Genomic DNA, 21421 nt, shown 5'->3' with positions numbered 1-21421 from the left:
AACTTTCCTGCTAGATTACGTGACTTTCACAGTAATGCTACAGTCGGGCTGTACTGTACTGAATCGATGATTCCTGCATCATCACTTCCTGGGTCACAAATAAAACAAAATAATTTTCATGACCATTGTCTTTTGTACAAAAACACTCACCCAAATATCGTATTTACTTGTGTCAATTGAGTCCGATATTTACCGTCTTGGTAAAGAATAGCTTGGGTTCGCACCAGGACACATGGGGGTGATGGTGGTAAGGTCTCTCTGTTAGCTTACTTGTGAGGTTTCTTGGTATATATTGTTCCTTATGTGCCGATGTTGCCACCATGAGAAGATCTTGATCGTGCGGTGCTGTGTACGCTGTAGGTGCCATGAGACTGTGTTCCAAGACCAGAAAGGAGCGCCGCCCCAAGGCTTTTCCTTTACCCCAACTTTTTTTTTACCTTCTCCTGTGACATCAGATAATACAGTGGGAAGGAGAATATTTGATTCAAGTGAAATACCTCAACCCCTTGACGGTAGTTGATGTGTGACGCCTTAGGACTGAGAGCATGTTAGCCATGGATGTCAATGTCTAAGCAGGTGTGAATTGAAAAACTTGCTTAGGTCAGCTTTTCCCTGGAAACTCAACTTGGTTGTGAATATGATGCGTTTAAGATGGAGCGTGGACATCCATCCAACAGTCAGAGCAAAGTTCTGTCACCCTCGTTTCTGACTGCAGACGTGAGAAAATGAGATGTGTCATCGACGTGGCAGTGGAACAAAACGTCCCTGTGGCAATGGCAAATCCAACCAATCTAAGGTCTAATGTTCACTCACTGAACTTTTGAGTAAAGTATGTGTGAGTTCATGTTCTTTTCAGTTCCATGATGGCCTCATCAAATAATGTGACGGACTAGATTCGAGTTCGGCAGAAAACCTTTGAGCCCACAGGAACTTGTGGTGGATTTTTGAGTCCAACTGTTACATTACCAATATTATAAACAAAATGTGTGCAAGAGTGAGTCAGCTTCGAAAAGTGCACATGGTATTCTTGACCTTGACCTTCTTGAACATGTTGCTTTGTTTTTGACAAATAAGAACGTTGACCTTTGTACATATAATAGTGAACAGCAGTTAGCTTCCTTGGCCGAACTCAGATATTATTATGCTGTACTACTGTACTACGCTTGCACTGATCAACATGTTAGCTATGTTAGAGTCTATTATTCTCAACAGACTATATTCTTCCACTTTATTGTCTACTGTGGTTCCTCCAGAACATCGTCTGAAGCCTGCAGAGGAGAAGATTTAAAATCGATTGCAGCTTTATGCGCTTAATGCTCAGCCTCTCTCAGTCAACAGTGTCATCTGTGTTCAAAAGAAGCATTTAACCTCCATCTTATCGGCCTCCTGCAGACCCTTGGTGGAGGACATCCAGACTGTGCTGAGTCCGGTAGTGAGCTGCGGACCCCCTGGAGCCCTCCTGACCAGACCGGTGATTCTCACCATCCACCACTGTGCCGACAACGTCCAGGAGGATTGGCTCATACAGCTTAAAAACCAACTGGCTCTGGGAGAGTGGGAGGTGAGAGATCTGGATTTTTTGATATTCAGCGATACTCGTATTCCCTGTCAGATAAAAGGGTGTGAAGATGAGTGGTTGAAAATATACATCTGAACTGAGCTTCAAGGGACGACAAACAAGACGTAACAGCAACATTTCCATCGTAAATCATGGTAAATGTACATACTTACTGGGGCTTTTTTAATGTTCATTCCCCACATATTCCTCATAAATACCTGTATTTAATTCCTTATATTATACTCTTATGTATATTGAGTCTTCGCAACAGAAGAGCATGTGAAGTCCCATTCACTCATATGAGCAGGTCTTCAGTAGAGACATGCAACGTAATGGAGAGATAAATGCAATAATAGGACAGAACATTTAGCAAATAAAAAGAGCCACAGGCGAACAGACAAGCAGGGGGTTGAAGACTCCTATCAGAAGCAATTTGTTCTCTTCCTGCCGTCCTCCTCCGACTTTTCTTTTTATCATTCTATCGCTCCATTTTTCACTTTTCTCTTTCCCTCCCTTGTCTCTCAGCGTGTAGCCTCTACCTCAGCAATCTGCTGTGTTTGTGTGTCGGTGTTTGATAAGCTGTCGAGCAGCATCAGTGTGTCTACAAGGCCCCTGCGTGCTGGTTTGTGTTGCTTATCACCGCTCAACACTGCGCACAATTAGCCATGCAAAAGATCCGTGCGATTGTGCGCGAGTGTGAGTGCGCGAGCTTGCGGGGAGAAGCTTTGTGTCGCCGACCTGCCAAGTAGGCACTGAAAATGAAAAGTGGAATTTCATCAGGACGTCGATTTGTTTTCCTCTTATTGCAGGAGAATATCCATTTCCTCTCCAAAAGTTCCTCCAAAACAGGGAAGGGAAGGTAATCCAATTCCTTTCACATCAGCTGGAGACTGGCCTCTGCTGTGGTTACAACTTATCACAGATTCATGTCATATTGCGCTTCCTATTCCTTGGTATTGATTCAGCTCCTCTGCAGGAACACAGCTCCACATGATCCAGAACTCAATATTTGTGCCCAAGCCGTCGCTCTTATGCACAGCGTAATTCACAGCAGTTTTCTCAAACATGCAAACAGAGAACTGAGGATCACGTCACCAGGAAAGTCTCATGGATTTACTGTAACTGATGTTGGAACAGACGTTACTGGAGGATCATCCTCCAGGTGGAGGTATTCAGCATATTTAGGCTGAACATTATTTGTTTAAAATGTGCTATTTTATTTTGCCCACCTGTTGAAATATGGACACCGCAGAGGAAAGTCATGAAAATACAGAATAATTAATAAAAGAAGAATTCTCTATACAATAATCTTTATTTACGAATATGACTGGAAGGAAATCACTCAAAAAACAATCTCTGTATTTGTACATGCAAAAAGATGTGCAATACATATTATACATTTTTTTCTTTGCATTTCAAATCCATAAATTAATATAAGGTAGAAGACCTGTTCACAAAAGAAGGACATTTATTACATCTATCTTATAATACTTCTATTTATTGTGTTCTATTTTGATGTTTTTATATAATAATGGTCATTGAAAAAAAATGATGAAACAAATACATTTTTAAAATGCATTATGAGTACAATAAAAATGGTGTATTTAAATATTGAATAATAAAAACATACATGTCAGAACAATGAAACTGTCCCACATATATATATATATATATATATATATATATATATATATATATATATATATATATATATATATATATATATATATATATATATATATATATATATATATATATATACAGAGAGACACAGAGAGAGAGATGCCTCTTATTTAATGTTTAGAGATTGTTGCTTGTGTGTCTGGAAGCCGTCTTTTGGAAAAGCCATCAAGCTGTGAGGACTCTCGGGGAGGGAATGCTGAGAGACTCCCGAGTTCATGCATCATTTCTGCATCAGTGCCCTGCCGGAGAATCAAATCCCGCTCAGTCCAGATTTTAATTCAAACCATCGCCACACAATTAATAAAGCCTCTCTCCCTGCTCACCAGTGGTAGTCAGATTTTTATTTAAAAAGTGATTCAGATTGGCACTAACCATAAACACGGACTTGGTTTGGGGATATCCTTTAATTAAAATTGTAGTTAATTTACTTTATTGCTCCAGATGTTTTATCATCCAAGCCAGACAAGAGAGGGAGCATTAGTCCCCCAAAACTTCTGCTAGGTTTTCGGTAATGTTGAACAGATGGAGGGATTGTTTGCATTCGCCAGCAGTCTCTGACAAACCATGCAGAGCCTGAACTGGATGCAAATGGGAGGGACAGTATGTGTAGCCTATGGATAGAGTTGGAAATCTATAAAGTTTCACAAGAAAATTTGAAGACGTCAGCATTCCTGATGAAGGCGAGAAGTTGGACCAGGTAGTTGAGGTAAACAGCAAGGTGGACGTAAGGGAAGCTCTGAAGTGGGTGAGGACTGTTACCCCAGAGGAGGTGTGAAAGTGAGCAGAGAACGTTCTGACCAGACTCTTCAATGATGGTGAGGATGACTTACGAGTCGAGGAAGAGTGATCTGCAGCCACTTTTAAGAACGAAGGGGATTCTGTCGCAACTGCGGAGGGATCAAGTTGATGAGTCACGACTTTAGAGGGAAAGAGTCGGCGGGTCAAGAGTCAGGGTCAGAGCAGATGTCAGCATCAGGGAGCTGCAGAAGGGATTCATGCTGAGAAAGAGTTTTCTGTGAGGATTCTTACACAGAAGTTCAGAGGGAGTTGCACTGTGGATCTGGAGAAAACCAACGACAGAATTCAAAGAGGAAGTGTTGTGTGTGTATGAGGAAGTCAGGAGCATCAGAGGAATAAGCAATGCTTGTGTAGGATATGAACGAGGCGGGTCAGGATCAACTCCCACTCCGTTCTTGTTTGCTCTAGTTATAGACACACCGCCATTTGAGGTCAGGGAGGAGTCTCTATGGACCGTGATGTTTGCTGATGATATAGTGATCTGCAGAGTGAAGATGAGTTGGAGGACCAGCTGGAGAAGTGGAGGTAGTAATGGAGAGAAGAGGGATGACAATCAGTAGAAGCAAGGCAGAATCCATGTGTGTTACAAGTGTGAAGGAGGGAGGCAGGAGGACCAGTGAAGTTTTAGGGACTTGAGGTTTGAAAACAGTTCAAGTATGTGGCATCATTCAGACAGAGTGACTGCCAGGGGGGACAGGAGAGCGGCTGCTAGAGTGAAAGGGAAGCTCTAGAGGTCAGTAGTGAGGCCAGCCATGAGGTATGGTTTAAAGGCAGGTAGCAGAGTTGGAAGAGTCAGGGTTGAAGATGCTCAGGTTTTCACTGGGAGTGACTAGGAAGGATACGTTTAGAAACAAGAATATCAGAGGGACAAGAAACAAAGTCAGGGAGGCGAGGCTCAGATGGTTCCGACTGGTGGAGAGGAGCAACAAGGAGTGTGTTGGACAAAGACCAAGAAATTCCTACAAAGATTTGCATGACAGGAGTTAAAAGAGAGCAACACCTTAAAACAGTTTGCAGTTTTTAATCCCTCTTCCAGGGAGTGAAGTCACTGTCATCACTCCTGCCTGAATCACAGGCGTCACGGCGGCTCCATCCCTCAGGGTCGTGACACTAACAACTGCGTCTGTGTGTTTCTTTCAGGATGTGGTGGTCGTGGGTGAAGAGAACTTCACCACCCCCTGCTATGTGCAGATGGATTCAGAGGCATGCCACATCCTCACGGAGACACTGGGGACTTACTGCCTGGTGGGACAGTCTGTCGGCAAAGCAGCTGCCAAGAGACTGAAACTGGCAGTTTTTGGACCCGTCTCCTGCACCACTTTGGACTACCACATCAGGGTCTACTGTCTGGATGACACACAGGATGCCCTCAAGGTAAACAACACAAGCAGAATGCTGAATTTTACATGAGTGCCCGTGAACTTTTCTCTCTTGAACATTGAGTAAACAGGTCATGTACATGGTTCAGGGCTCTGTTTTGTTTTCAACTCCTGTGAGGGACTGTTTCTCATTTGCGCCATCACACAAGTTTGTATCCAAAATATATTAGCGCTGCGAGGGAAGTGATTGTCACGAGTCACACAGAGAATTTCCTTCACCTCTAGTCTCCTGGAAATGAGCTGAGAAGCAATAAACAAAACAGGGTCAAGCAATGTCAAAACAGCGGATGCTTTAAGAATTTAAACAAGTCCTGGAGGGAGCGTCAGATGCGGGAGATTAACATTGGTAATTTATGCATGCAATGATAAATCAACTGTCAGTGTGGCTCACAGCGCGCACACACTCCCTTTTACCATTTCAAGCAAGCTACAGCAGCATAAAGTTCAGAGGTGGGATTATTTATGATGAAGCTCTGTGTGGTATAATTGATCAACCGCCGCGTATCTGCTGCTGCTGCTGCTGCCGCTCGCTGGATGGTGGGAAAGAGCAATTGGTTCTTTTCTAAAGGATGCAGGAGACTGATATCTCTCTGCTCTATCTGTACAACGCTGGCTGTGTATAAATCCGCGCTCGCCTGTTTATACGCCCGTAAATATGTTGTTATTATCGCGATATGATTAATGCATGCAGGTGTCTGTGGGGCGCAGATACTTCTTCAGAGCTCTCCTGGCGGGAACTGTGTTGATGCGCCCAAGTCAATTTGAAAATGATGAGCTGAAATCCCGGCAGGATTATGTGTGCAATCTGTTACTGCAACAGCAGCTGCACCGAGAGGCAAAGAGAATGACTTCATTTTGTTTAGAGAATGGATCCAAAAAAGGGAGTAGCGCCATACATGTTTAAATCAATGCCACCTTGTTCACCTGTGGCTCTCTCGCTGTGTTCCGCTGTCAAATACAATCGGTGTTCAGCGCTTGCTAAGAACATTGTGGGTGAGCACAAGGAGCCTGAGTTAGTTCACCGACAAGTCTAATGCGACCATTTTGTCGCATGTGCTGACATCTACGATTGTATCTTGAGATAAAAATTATCTGGAGATAACATCCAAAAAAAAAAAAAAACATGCATGTCACTTCCATTTCACGTGCAAGACAAGGTTTTTCTCATGCATAAAAACATTGTTTACTTGTCGTGTAACCATGGGAGCTGGCTCTAGTTTTCAGGGTTTTTTGCTATAAAAGTGGCACACGATTGGTCAGAATGTGCGTCCACACTGAACAAATGGAGAGAGAAGAGTGACTCCACCCACGTACAGGAGAGAGAAACGTGAGCGCGACAGAGGATTGAGCTGCAGAAACTACAGTACATGCTGGTGTTACATGTAAAAGAAACATATTCTTAGTTTATTTTAGCCTGATCAGATCAAGGTAGCACAAGCAGCTCTACATCACACGTTCCACCAGCAGCTTCCTACTACGGTGGCCTGAAGAGGACAGGTTAAACTCGTGAAAGTTTGAGGAAAGATAAATATTTATTAAAGTTGCTTCAAGTTCTCTCACATCCAGCGCCTTCAAATGCGTAATTTGACTCTAATGTCAAAATGCTAATGTCAATATACTTATTACATAGAGTCTTCACATTTGTCTTCAGTATATTACATGCTTATTCCCTTAAACTTATGTTCAATAATATTATTATTATGTTCACAAATTTCCCCTACTCAATATCAGTTCTGCCGATTGCTAAATTCCCATCAGCATTTATAAACTTTTATAAACAACTGTATTACAGGAAAAGGCTGCCACACTATTACAGCCGCCATCAAGAAGCCACTACAGTATACACCTGGACACAAACCATTAAATCTCTCACTACGTGTTGAGATGAAAACTTGAAGACCTTGTCAGCATCTTTGATTTTGCTGCGACTGAAGTGAACTGGATTGTAATATGTCAACAATGGTCAGTTCACTGGCAATTTGACACAGCACTCAACCAAGTTGCTGTGCTCTCCTCCAGTTTTCCTACATGCTAATAAACGCGCCTTAAAATCAGCTGTAGTGTATTCAACGCAAAAGAAACACAAAAACAAATAATTCTGTCTTCTCTCAAGAAACGTTTAACTACAGTTGTGGGGGGGATCTGTGGAACTCGGGCTCTTCAGTATATGAAACCAACGTAAATAACCATTTGCGCCTGGCAACGTTGCTGAATGAAAAATTGTCCCTCAGCGCTTTTTAAAGCACATTTAAATTGTCTTCCTCTTTGTTAGCTTTAAGTATAGGAGTCAAACTCAGTCATAGGAAGTTAAAGTATAATTCCTCAGTATAAATCACACGTCAAACTACTGTAAATTTCTATTTATTGAGTGGTCTGTACCGGCCACGTGTTTTACTCCAGTATCAACTAAATGCAATTTTCAAGTTTCACCTCCGTCATCTCTGTGGTTTGTGTCGAAATACATCAGTTTTCCTCCACTGACTCCGCCTCATGTTCCAACCATCCATCGAACTCCTTTGCATCTCCTTTCTATTCAGCTCAGCTTAAATATCATGGGTCACAATGTGTATTGGAGCCGATCCAGTTGAAGTGAACTGTCAATTTTAGTACTGGTGAATTTCATTTTCACTCACCTACAGGGGGATCTCAAAATTCATTTTGTACCAGAACCCAATCACATTACGGAAACGTAGAGTTTATCAAGCAATTTCCCATAAGAAATGATGTAAAGTGAATTAGACGGTACCTCCATGAGAAGTATTTTAAAACCACATCAGCCAGGAGTCGAGTCAGATTTAACTGCAGAAGAGCTTCGTGCAACATTATTAAACATAAGTTTAATTATTAAACACAATAATAATATTATTATTAAACATAAGTTTAAGGGAATAAGCATGTAATATACTGAAGACAAATGTGAAGACTCTATCTCCACATGTAATAAGTATATTAACATTAGCATTTTGACATTAGAGTCAAATTACACATTTGAAGGTGCTGGATGTGGGAGAACTTTAAAGCAACTTTAAAGGGGAAAAAAAAGGCAAAAAAGAAGTCAGTGTAGAGCAGGGGTGACCAACCGGTCAGAGGCTAAGAGCCACATTGTTTTACGGTGTTGCTGAAAAGAGCCACATCCTACAAATATGTGAGGCTGTAAAGTTCACCTGAACAGCTGGTCATGTGACTTGGCTGCAGTATAGCGTTAAAGCACGTCCCTGTGTGTCACTAGGTTGCTGGTTCGCATCCGGCGTACGTCTCTTGTGCGTGTATTTTTAAAATTCATACATTTCTCCTCGAAATATCAAGTGGCGTAGATTGAAATGTGTGCACCATTTATTTTACTGATATATACTTACTATATTACTTACATATTTATGTGGCTCATGCCACTATAATGTTGCCTCGGTCTGTGTGTGTGAGCATGGCTCATGGCTTTGAACAATGTTTTGACATTTCGCAGGAATAGCTCTTACTTTTGTGTCTTATTTCCTGTATAAACAATCATCTCAATAGCAACTTGACCAAAATCACAGCCAGTTCAGCGGCTCATCTGGTGAAGAGCCGCATGAAACTGGGGAAAGAGCGTCATGCAGCTCGGGAGCCGCAGGTAGTCTAGAGTCATCCTTTGCTGGCACAATGTTTAACTCCAGACGACATTGTCATTTCTGGATAGTTGGAACAGGACCTGGGCGCACAGAAACTTCCCCAATGTCAGCGGTGTCCCAAGTTTTTCCTGGGTGTCTGCTATTCAAGCCACCTGTTGAGCTGCGCTGAGAGCTTCAGCATGAGGTGCATCAGCCTTCATATAAGCTGTGATCTAGCAGTCCAGAAGTCACTCTCACAGGATCCTGATGTTTGCAGTGACATGTCAAGAACAACAAATAAATAAATAAATAAATTGTGTAAGCCCTGGTGTCCAGTTTGGGTTTGGTGTTTTTGGGTTAATATTGGCTCCATCCATGTGTTAGTAGTGCCATGAAATACTGCTGGCGGAGTTGAACTGTGTTGCCAAAAACTTGTGAATCTACGTCTCCATATTTACTATTCAGCTATTATTATCTTTGTTTAAAAGTGTTGTGAAGCATGGACTGTCATTTTTTGATAAGAGAGTCATTTCTTACGCAGTTGTTTGGTACACGCTTCGTCTACATTGTGAACCAATGCTACTTTACAAGCTAATGTTTCTCTGCAGCTCCATCACTTAGGCAGAGCAAAGCTCCACTGAAATCCACCCAATACAACCGGTGATTTATTTCATGTATTTTCAAGGGCTCCGTGATAATTAACACTTCAAGGCAGAATGTGGAATTGTCTCCCGTAATTATGCAAAATAAATTAAAAGGCTTCTTGAAATTCCTGTTGCTGCGGCAGAATAAATAGTTCAACGGGCGAGATTAAGCAGAAGCAAACTTCAAGAGGAAATTTGAAGTGCCCTTTTTTTCCTGTGCGTGTGTGTGTGTAGGAGGTACTTCAGATGGAGACACAGATGGGAGGGAAGCTGCTGGATGAGCCAAAGACTCTGAACTTTAAAGATAGCACACACAATCTGAGACTGTCGATCCACGACGTGCCGCACACGCTGTGGAAGAGCAAGCTCATCGCCAAGTATCAGGTGAGTCGCCGGCTCTTTTCAACAATGGTGGGATGAACCAGGAGGGGTGCTGTTTTCCCTCTGTCTTGAATTATGAACCATGCTTTTCGGCAGGAGATCCCCTTCTACCAGGTCTGGAGTGGCAGTCAGAGAAGCCTTCACTGCACCTTCACGCTGGAGCGGCTGAGCGCCGCCATCACCGAGGTCAGCTGCAAGCTGTGTGTGCGGCAGGTGGAAGGAGAAGGACAGATCTTTCAGCTCAGCAGCACTCTGGAGGAGGTGAGACGCACTTTATTTGATTTTAGAAATCCAACGCATCTCTTGTTTAACTTGAAGTTACTTTCTCTGAGAGTTGCTGCCATCTGACTGTGACTGGCTTCAATCATTCATCGTGAGGCCGGAGGTGGCCGGAATATCCCGTCTTTGATTTCAGGCCTGTGAGCTGTGTGTGGCGTCAACTGTTCCTCACTCTCAATAGAGCCTTGTTTTCTCAAGATTTGTTTGAGGGGAAATGAGAATCGGGCGTAGAGTTTTGGGTTTACTGTATGCTCTGCCAACCTAACAAACCTATACCGAACAAAGGCAGACCCATAGTTACGCCATCGCCTGGTCTGGTCACTGACACAGACCTGCGGCCAAAAGGAGCAGCTGCTCCCGTCCCAGCGACTGACTGGACACTGACTGTGCTCTGCTGTTCGATCATAATGAGGACAGTGATGAACAGCAACAACAACATGCTGTTTTTTTTCACTTGTGTAGTGGCACCTTCCGTCGCCCACTGGCCATGCAGAGAACTCTACATGTGCCCAGCATTGGTTTCTCACAAATAAGATTCAAAACAGCCTGATGTTCTTAAGTAGACACTAGCTGTGTTCGCCTTTGACCCAAACAAATACTGGTGTATTCTAGGAGTTCCCTTGAATTTTCTCTCTCTGTATTTGTCCTGGAAAATTCTTAATTTTGAATAAAAAAAAATCATTCTGCTTTCTCACTTTAAACCAGAGGTGGGCAATTCAATTTCACAAAGAGCCACATTATAGGCTGTGACTGTTGTGAGGGACCATCATACCAAAGGGAAGACGGCGATGATCCGATGGAAAATCCAAAATACATAATTAATTATCAAGGACAAAATGCACCTAAAAGGATTAAATGGAAGTAAGGATATTCAGAACTGTCAGTCTGCCATGAAACCTATAAAACATATTTCATTTTACATGTATTTTATTTGAATTTATCTAAAGGTCAAACATCTAAGAAAGATAAATAAGGCAATTTATTTCAAAATATGTTTTTAATTTTCTTTCAGTGTATTTTGAGGACTGTGAAACACTCGCAAAAATGGCAAATGTAAAGAAGAAAAAAAGAGGGATTTTAGTCCTGAAACCAAGAACATGTTATATTCACTTTTGAACTAGTAATGGCTAAAAAAGAAACACAAATAAATAGATACTGTGAAATTTTTTTGCCTTGGTCTGCTTTGAACTTTGCTTGTTCTTTTCAACTTGTTTTAGTGTCCCGCATACAACTAAGATACTTTGGAACTCTATTCACAACATGTCAGTCTGATTATGTGTCAGAAAGGAATTTTAAATTTCATGTACTTCTACTCCCTTTTTCTGATCTTTTGGCTTCTCTCAAAAGAATGCCATGTGATGATGTTCTCTCTCGAAATAGCCCAGCGATTTCTCCATAGACTCATACCTCCAGCTTCTCAGCCACATCCTGCTTACACTCACCACAGATCACCATATCATCAGCAAACACCATGGTCCGTGGACGCGCCTCCCTGACCACTGTCAGTCTGCTGTGGCAAATAAGATGCTATGTTATGATGAATAATGATGCGTTTTTTGTCACTTCAGCCTCAGTAACAGATTCTAACTGCCAAAGTTTTTTTTTTAAGTTGACCATTCAGCAACTCACGCTTGGCCTCGTCCCTCTCTTTCTTTAACAAAGATTATTTTCCCTTCTGCTTTGACCAATTGAGCCCAAAGAGGAATGCAAAAGCTTTAACGCTGGAATGATTTGTGCCTTTCCAGGAGCTCCAGTGCATAGACACGTCCCTGATGGACCCTGCCAGCAACATCACCACCCTTGTGGGACCCAACGCCTTTCGCATCCCTTTATCCATCAGGCAGAAACTGTGTGGAAGTCTTGACGCGCCCCAGACCAGAGGCAACGACTGGAGGATGCTGGCGCACAAGCTCAACCTTGATAGGTACCACACGCTGTGATTCAAGTAGGACTATAAAAAAAAGAAAGAAGAAACATTTATGAGAGTAAAAAAGCTTCGACTAGCAAAGTTACTGAAATGAAAGAAAATAAATAAACTAAAAAGGCATCAATAAAATGGAAATACTGAAATGAAATTAAAAACAGTAACAATGAAAAATAAAATACATTTTAATAAAAGAAGTTTTAATTTCAGTGAAATTTTAATGAATTATTTTAAAAAGCACTTGAATTGAGTATAGAAAAAAAATAAACATTTTAGGAATTACTGGTGAATTAATAGAAAAAATGTCCTCCAGTTGAATTAAATCATTTTAAACTGTCACTATTAGATTGATGTTGGAACAAAAACAGTTCATGTGAAGTTGAGCGAGCAGTGCAGGCCAACTAGTCACTTTGACTCCACATGTTGGTGAACCATTCCACTGCTCAGTCTAAGTCCAAATGAGTTTCTTTATTTTTTTAAATGATTCTTACCTGTGAGAACTTGATATTGATGGACAGAAGCAGACAGATCTGCGTGGGCCAGTGAGACGACAAGCTTCACTGCTACAGTATGTGAAGCCAGAGACTGACACAAGGTCAAGTACTGGTTCACTCAGATGTCATGTTCAAATCCTCCTCGAATTTGAAACAACTATTAATATTGTAGCAATTTGAAGTCAATGTGTAACAGTCGCTCATCTGCAGCGTGACAGACATGGCTTCAAATGTTTGGTTTTTAATGTTTGATTCTGAAATGTAAAGAAAATAATAATAAATAAATAAAATTATGGACTTAATATACTGTATCTCAGTTTTACTAGTGATGTTAACTAGTTGATGTTGATCTCGCAAAAATGCTCAAGTATAATAAATATAATACTTATTGTTATTATTGTTATTGTTATATGTTTTAATTCAAATGTAAAACTAGTACTCAAGATGAAGATGAAGTAAGAGTGAAAAATAAGTAAGTAAGTAAAAAGTAACTAAGGTACGGAAAATACTTTAAATATTAAAAATAATAATAATAATGTAACAGAACAAAATTGAGAAAATATAGTTAATTGGTAAAAACAAAATAAATGAAATACATCTTTCATGAGAAACATGATCTGTTGACTTAGTGATTTGGTTGCACGGTGTCTTTTTATGAAGAAGGCTTCCGCTGTTTTTATTTGTTCTTTGTCTTTTTGTTGTTTTTAATTTTAGCCCCACAATGAGAGCCATTTCTCTGTTGTCTTGTGGCAGCGTGGACACCGGCACGTGTCTCCTTCTATAAGGCCTCTCTGTTTCTGATGTAGAAGACAATGACACGTGTGATCTGAGCAGTTGTTATCGTACGTAACGGCCTCTCTTTTACGTGGAATAATGGTGTGTGCAGTCAAAAGGGAAAGCTGTGGTCACCAGCAGAGACGCAGCAGAGTCCCTAGTTGAGAGGATAATTGGGTACAAGTGCATCTCAAGCAGCCAGCAGGTTCCTCGCTGACCATGTTCTCTATTATCGTGGACAGTGAGTAAGATGACCGGTGTGTGGAATTGGCCGGGGTCCCCTTGATGTTTGCGTGTCTTTGTCACTCGCGTACAGCAGGCCGTGACTTCCTGGTGGCAGCACGGTGGGGGGCGGTTAGTGCTGCAGCCGTACTGCGTTCATCTGGTTCATACCGGATGTAGAGAGGCAAGGTCCAGCTCTGAAAGTGCTCACAAATGGCCACGTTCACACTGAAAAATACTGCCTCGTGTGGCAACCTCACAGTCAAGGCATCAGCAGAGGGCCAAAGTCTCCTGAGATCAAATGGATCTGACTGGTGAAGCCACTCATCCTATCAACAGATGCCTCGCCGGCCATTTTGTACTCTCAACAGCTTTGACAGTTGACTGACGTTGTTAAGATCTGACAGTGACCAAGTTAACTCAGGTGTTCAACTGTAGTTTAACCTGTTTTAACTTTAGCTCTGTTGCTGAGTATAGAAGTTTTCGGAGTATGGAAATGGTATTTGGCTTTTTCGTTTTGGTTTTTGCCAAGCTCTTTAAATGGGAACGGTCTTGACTTCTGATCTATTTTGACTATTCCGACTATTCGTCTGACTATTTTATGAAGTCAGTCTGCTTGATGTGGAAGTGCCAAATCAACGGTAGGTGCCAGAAACATCACGAGACTCCCACAAGCTCCAGAGAATGTTGTGATTTGTGTCACAATATAGAGAAGCCCATCCACGGCAACTGTAACCACTGCTGCTCGGTTGTAACCCCACCCACCCCACTGTTGATGTCCAGCCAGGAGAGAATCCATGAGTCATCGGTTCAAAAGTTCACATTTTTAAAAGTATGTCCAACTGTCCTGAGAACCTCTGTGGGAAAAAAAGGGCACTGAAGTTGTTGTATTGACACGTGATCGCTGCCTTTCCAGTCATTATAATTGTGGTCTCCCCATATAAACCAATTCAGAACATCAAACTGATATTTTTTTAATAAGCAAATGATGTAATATCCTAATATAAAACTGATGAAAACTCTGCTGGTTGTTTTAGCAAGCTTCAGAGTACCTCCTAACATGGTGTCTGTCATGATGTGGGTCCGAGGAAGTGTCAGGTGAGAGGTCCTCTCACAGGAGGGCGCGGGGTCAGATGCTGTGATGGACAGATTCAAACGTGTTTTTTGCTGAATCGACAGATTAAAAAAGAAACCCAGTACCGTCAAGTGAAAACCTTGTTTTCGAAGACATAAAGGCCTCAATCGATGACGTCCTTGAACTCGGTTGTCTTGCTCTTCTCCTATTTCCATCGCCAACATGCTTCGTACGACAAGCCCCTCACTGCTCTCCTCTGACTCCACAGGTACCTGAATTACTTTGCCACCAAGTCCAGTCCCACCGGGGTGATCCTGGACCTGTGGGAGGCGCAGCACTTCCCCGACGGAGACCTGAACGAACTGGCCGCCGTGCTGGAGGAGATGGGCCGCCACGACAGCAACTTCTCCACCATAACAACGGAACATTGACAAAGCAGCAGACGGCTTCTGTACTGAAACACGACCTGAGTCGAGGTGTCGCCATGGTGACTCAGCATCGGTCTAAAGCCATGTCAATCACGTCGGCATGGTTACTGACGGAACTGAGGCTGAATCCCAGTGACTTGGTGTTGGCATCATATCTTTCGTGAGCATCGTTGTTTGTGACTGAAGCAGAGAAAACACCCCACCAACAACAACCAAAAACACATGAGTAACGAAACACCCCTTCTTCTCCTTGGAAGATGGAATATTACATGCAAGCAAAAAGGGAGGCAACGGGAGCTAATTTCATTTCAAAAGGTTGATGAGAGTGAAGCTAAGGAAGAGCAGGACGGAGACCAGACGAGGTCCTTATATCGTTTCCTAGGGAACGCTTTACGTATTTCCATATGTGTGGATCAATTCCAGTGAGTTGGAGCGGAAGTGACACCGTTTGAAGCTGAGTCACTGCTGCTCTTACAAGTCACTGATGGATCGAAACGGTTGTTTCTGAAAACAGGGAGGAACGACAACACATCTTAAAAGCCGCCGCTGAATCATCTATTTAAGTTTGAGTTTAATTTAAGTTGTACTCAAATCCCTCCTCTGCGGACACTTTGCGATCGGGAATGGGACTCTAGCACCATCTAGTGGCCGCCGATTCTTTTTGTAATCTGAGACGTGTACATATATTCTGATATGAGTTTGTTTAGCGCTTATAATTTTGTTGTTATAACTATGGCATGTTGTGTATTTGCTTTACTTCCGTTTTTTTTTTTTTTTAACAAGAGTGACTTTATAAAGGTTTACAAACTTGTCGTTACAGTGTAAAAACAGTGGCAAAATTCCAAAGTCGGTTGTGTATATGTGGGTTCACTAGTTCGCATCATGGATTATTTGGTTTCAGATTTAAAAAATCAGAACAGAAGTGGTTTTCATTGAATGACAAACGAAAATACGAGCGTAATAATAATAAATATGAAACTGTTGGAGCTTCAATTCATGCACCAAACAGTGAGCCCACATTCATGGTGTGTTTAAGTGCCTGTAAATAATTTCCAAAAATATATATATTATCATGATTCAATCCTTTGAAAACCTTTATAACAGTGAGTCTTGTGTTTTGTTTTGTTTTTTTTATCAAACTGGATGTCACATGACGATGGTTCGTGATTTAACAGCTTGTTTCAATCAACATTCCCATTGATTTGTCAAAGACGTGAGTTGGTTAAATGCAGTGTCAGCATAATTTAGAAAGGCCTTATTTTAACGTTCAGAAGCAGAGGACTAAGGAAAGACGCCATATGTGACGGAACATCAGGTATGTAGAGGAGATACTGAGGGACACTGAGGAGTCCGGCTGTAACCAGATCGACCAGATTTCTTGGCTTTAAAATGATGACATGAGACCTGTATCCCTCGAACCTGACCTGGGAGACATGGAAGTATTTTTCCAAGCCCTATTGGCTCAAAAGAGGGTGTGGATGAGTCAAGTCAGCCCATTGACCCTAAAGGGAGCAGAATGCGGCACCTACGATGCCAAGTCCCGAAGGGAGGCAGTCCCTCTCCGGGTGGAGTCCCGTGCTCCTCGTCTTTTTGTGTCCAGCGGGTGCTCAGTTGTGTTCAGTCATTCGGCTTCACATTGTTCAAACCGCGGTGCAGGTAGATACTAGTAAATCTTTTTCAGTCTTCTTCTTTTTTTTTAAACCGGAAAGCAGTGTCTACTATGCAAACTTGGCATCAGTTACCATGAGAGAAGTCTCTATCTATAGTTGTGCTTGTAAGTGCATTTTTATTTTGTACTATTATCAGGGGTCATTTTGGTGGACAAGGTGGTGTTTATTTTGGACTAATTCTGGCACGCTTCATGAACCTTTCTCTCGATCTCGATTCTCTCGCCTCTTTATCTCCTCTATTTGTTTGCTGTACAAAGTGTAATAAAGAATTTTTAAGACTATTAATAAATTATATTTATAAGCAATTCTGAAAAGTTGTAAGAACTGTTTTCTTGTGTCACCTATGGCTCCTAAACAGTCCACACTTTCTGAGGTCCGCCTCGCCCACGCCATGTCCACTTATTTATTTTTAGCTTTTATGACACCAGTCGCCTTCAGAGGAAGCAAGAGCAGTAAATGGACGTGGGCAGCTGAGTGCCATCGAAGCCATGTCTGGACCTTCATCTGACAAAGGAGCACAAAAAGCTAAGAGGCTGCCGCTGTCGGGATCAGTGGCAAAGTCGCAAAAATAAGAAATCGACATCATTTCGGTAAAATCCTGCTGCTGAAATCATCACATGCAAGTCCAATACCAGGAGCTTATTCCACCCTGTATAGCTTTGGCTAACTTATCTACCCTCAGTAACCAAAACAGATCACAGAGATTCAATGTCAAATTTATTTGGACACTTACATTGTATTTCAACTTACAGTCTTAAAAGGTTTTACATGGAAACAACATTAACAGTGATCCATCACAAATCAAACAGACGTCTTCTCTTCAGTGTCGACAAACATCACCAGTACAAACTTTTAAAGCCTCGGCATCTTGAGTCCACACGTTCACCTGCTCAGAAACCAACAGTGAAGTGTCTCGATACAGTAAAATAACAAACCCAGAGGTGACAGTGTGTCTGAGGGAGGTTGTCACGCGGCAATAACGCATTGCTTTTTAAGTGCATCACTTCGGTAGTTCTATCACTTCATCTACAGGTAGATCAGCTTTCATGGAAAGCAGAGATGTCCACTGGCCGGTCGGTGGCTGGCGTCAGCGGTGCCAGGTGTGCCAACTGTGAGTCCAGGAGCATCTGGTTTTCAGTCCTCTGACTGGTTTGGAAGTCCCCGTCTTCACCGAGAGACCTGATGGTACAGATGATTGTCCCTGCCGGGTCTTCATGTCTCCTGTCTGCGCTCGGTGAGGAGGACGGCTCGGGCTGCCACTCACAACTTGATGTCTTGTGATTCTGACATTTTGGCAAGTGTCTTTTTGACCCGCAGGGCGGTGAGGCGGGACGCCGGATTGTGAGCCCAGCACTCTGTCATCAGCTTTCCCATCTGTCTCAAGCACTGCAGAAACACACAGCCACAGGGATTGATGCCATTAGAAGTCGGCCTGGTGCCACTATAGTGTGAAACTGGTGATACGAAGACGCTGTTTCTTGAAGTGGCAGCTCACGTGTTGTGTAGAAAATATCTTAAAGGCCAAGGGAGTCGATCTCACCTCGTCACTCGTCCATCTGTTAGGGAAAGACGGTCGTAGTCTCTTAATGCAGACCACCTCTCTCATGTCTTCGTACGAGGGATCTGTAGGAACCAGGTCGTGGTAGGGCAACTGGTACTCTTCCAGGATACCTGCAGCAGAAGCAAAGTAAAGTACAGGATGTTTCATCCAGGGACCGTGGCTCAGACTGAGGTTTGCACAGATGCGTACCTCCTGACACACACCGCCGAGCGATCTCCCACAAAATGAGTCCGAAACTGTACATGTCCGCCATGATGTAGGACTGAAAGTGACTCCGGTTCAAAGTCTCGTCCAGAACCTCGGGGGGCATGTAGCGCTTTGTTCCCACTCTGGTGTTGGGCGGGATGTCAACCTCGTTGGTGTCACTGTCGAGTCAGAGGACAGGAGATGCTGACCTGTCGGGTCACGCGACGTGAAGATGTGTGAGCCTCACCTGATGAACTTGACAGCCAGTCCGAGGTCCGCTATGCAGCAGGCGCCGTTCCTCTTCACCAGGATGTTCTTGCTCTTCAGGTCTCTGTGAGCGATGGCCGGTTTCCCTTGGGTCCCGAAAATCTCAATATGGAGGTGGCAGAGGCCTGACACAGAGGAGTACGCCAGCCGCAGCATGGCCCGGTTGTCCAGGGTGGTGGATTTGAGGTAGTCGTACAGGGAGCCGTTCTCGTGGTAGTCGGTGATCAAGTAGAGCTGCGTCCAGGAGCCGGTGCCTTTGATGTCAGCAGCGATGAAGCCTGGGTGGAAACAAGGAGGCAGTCGCTCACTGGACAGGAAGTCATTCAGTCTCTTTTACAGAGCATCCAACTGGGCTTCCAGATCTTGTTGTAGCATCGAGAGAAACCCACAACAGTGGGAGAATAGTGGTCAATATTAGTGGAATTATCTGCCTCAGGCAAAGATTTCTTAAGCCAGAATCTCTTTTAACTCTAACTTTAACTTGAAATGAACTATAATGTTCTTAAAGGAGTTATTTACTCAGATGAAAATGCTAAACAAGATTCACTAAAACATTGAATTTACATTATTTATTTATTTTTGGTCAGGGTTTTTGACACACAAAAGCACAACTCTAGACTACACACAGCAATCACACCTCAGTGAGCCAATCGGCATCCACAATACTGATCACTGTTTAAGATTATAAAAAAAATAAGGTAGAAGTACCATGAGATTTACCAGAATGGCAGCCATGTTAGATGCACTAGTAGATCCCACAATTGTCATTATGTTTAATTTGCGGTCACAATGCAATGAGTGATATCTGCACGTCATTGAGAAGTGATTGATAAAATCTAACCATGCCACACTCAGAGTCTCACCCAGTATGTTCTCGTGCCTCAGCAACACCGTCTGGTACATCTCAGTTTCTCTGAACCAGCTCGCCTCCTCCGTCGTGAAGAACACCTTGACAGCCACTTTCTCTCCCCTCCACCTGCCCATCCACACTTCCCCGTACCTCCCCTTCCCTATCTGCTTCACCATCTGGATCTGCTTGGCGATTGTCCTCTGCACCTGCAGGGGGACAAAGAGGTCACCAGGAGCCCGACGTCTTTCTTTGAAAGTAGCAGTATCTCACCAGTAGAGGGAGCCCCGAGCCTGAACCTGAGCTCTGCGACTGCTCGATCAAATCCTTCAGAGACTCTCCAGGAGGAATGTAGGTCTCATCCTCCTCCAGATCGATGCTGTACCGAGGACGGGACTCTTGGCGCTTGTACCTGCAACACGAATGGGAAGATGAGAAGAAGGGAATCACGTCGGTGCAGGTTTGGGTCGGCAGTACTGACCTGCAGTAGCAGAAAACAATGATGACGACGAGAACCACGCAGCAAATGCCGAAGGAGACCAACAGAGCCACGTGGTGGATCTTTCTGTCCACTGGAGGATGAAGAATGAATTCACTTCCACATATTCAAAAACCAAATACCTACATATTTTTATTGAGCTTTACTTTGTAATTTTGTTCATCCACTCTGGCGTGGGACCTTTAATACAATCCATGAAGTCACATCTTTGATCCCCTTCTAACTACATTTAAAGCTACGTCACAGTTTTTTTTAACCTCTACACAGCGTCTCCAGTGGATGACAGTGGTCGTCGCCTTAGTGCTATGACTCAATGAAACCGAGGATTTTACAGCCTGCTCCCATGGCCTCAGACTTGGAGGTGCTCATCTGTAGACATGTTCGTGATGTCAAGAGTCCGAATGACCTTTATTCAAGTAGCAGATCAAGGGAGGACAAGCGTAACCCATATGTAGTTATCTGACAATGGTGGCTTAGTTTTTATTAGGGGTGGGGTCGAGTAATTCGAGAATTTGTGATGAATTAATCTCAATAAATCCCAGTTAAATGACAGAAAGATATTTGCCACAAGACGCCACATTTTTCAGTGTGAATGAATGTGGTATATTATTGAATCAAATGATGGTAAAGTCCCACCACTAGTTTTTATTAAATATATTTTTTGTTAATACTAAATCTTCAGCATGTGTGATGGGTACATAATTTAACCCCAAAATAAAACTGACAGAACACTGACCTGACAAAAACATCTAGGTATCAAGCAGCATTGAACAGATGGTTGGTACAGATGTACTTACAGGGAGGTTCGAGAGGGGGCAGTGTAGGACGTAAATTTTTGTTGCAATAATCGTGATCGGTGCAGCATTCTAGATACTTCCTCTGACGTCGATGCCACGTTTCCTGCGAGACACAAAATAGCGTTAGTGTTACCTGGCTGTTTTGTTAGCCACAGCGGAGAGAGAAAACAGCAAGATACTTGTAGTATTTGTGGTGTGCATCTGCGAGGAGACCAGATCTTGACTTACTCTGCATTGAAACTCCGATCCAACCAGGCCGACACAGCCCGCAGTCAGGAACGGAACTCCGCCATCTTCCTCCACCATGGTGAAGCAGGAGCCATCGGTCCTTCAGCAAAGCAGATGCCAGTGAACCAAATATTCGGAGTTAA

At 42.9% G+C, this 21421-nt stretch overlaps 2 protein-coding genes across 3 annotated transcripts in view; one reads left to right on the top strand and one right to left on the bottom strand.

The window, feature by feature from the left end:
• The window catches only part of LOC128762215 (netrin receptor UNC5C-like), a 176340-nt gene extending 159158 nt beyond the window's left edge, over window positions 1-17182 (top strand). For both annotated transcript variants that reach the window (XM_053870297.1, XM_053870296.1), the window contains 6 exons: window positions 1393-1561; window positions 5180-5413; window positions 9881-10030; window positions 10124-10288; window positions 12052-12230; window positions 15064-17182. In XM_053870297.1, the coding sequence (XP_053726272.1) occupies window positions 1393-1561; window positions 5180-5413; window positions 9881-10030; window positions 10124-10288; window positions 12052-12230; window positions 15064-15226 (1060 nt within the window). In that variant the 3' untranslated portion in view covers window positions 15227-17182. The remainder of the gene's footprint in view (window positions 1-1392; window positions 1562-5179; window positions 5414-9880; window positions 10031-10123; window positions 10289-12051; window positions 12231-15063) is intronic.
• A 459-nt stretch (window positions 17183-17641) lies between these two features.
• The window catches only part of bmpr1ba (bone morphogenetic protein receptor, type IBa), a 56186-nt gene continuing 52406 nt past the window's right edge, over window positions 17642-21421 (bottom strand). Inside the window, exons 5-13 of the mRNA XM_053871389.1 lie at window positions 21279-21378; window positions 21051-21153; window positions 20236-20326; window positions 20028-20166; window positions 19771-19963; window positions 18888-19185; window positions 18644-18819; window positions 18434-18564; window positions 17642-18279 (exon numbers count right to left, since the gene is read on the bottom strand). Coding sequence (XP_053727364.1) covers window positions 18154-18279; window positions 18434-18564; window positions 18644-18819; window positions 18888-19185; window positions 19771-19963; window positions 20028-20166; window positions 20236-20326; window positions 21051-21153; window positions 21279-21378 — 1357 coding nt within the window. The 3' untranslated portion in view covers window positions 17642-18153. The remainder of the gene's footprint in view (window positions 18280-18433; window positions 18565-18643; window positions 18820-18887; window positions 19186-19770; window positions 19964-20027; window positions 20167-20235; window positions 20327-21050; window positions 21154-21278; window positions 21379-21421) is intronic.

Source organism: Synchiropus splendidus, chromosome 7 (genome assembly GCF_027744825.2).
Source record: "Synchiropus splendidus isolate RoL2022-P1 chromosome 7, RoL_Sspl_1.0, whole genome shotgun sequence".
In the NCBI taxonomy this organism is placed as follows: Eukaryota; Metazoa; Chordata; class Actinopteri; order Syngnathiformes; family Callionymidae; genus Synchiropus; species Synchiropus splendidus.
This window is presented reverse-complemented; position numbering and strand designations above follow the sequence as displayed.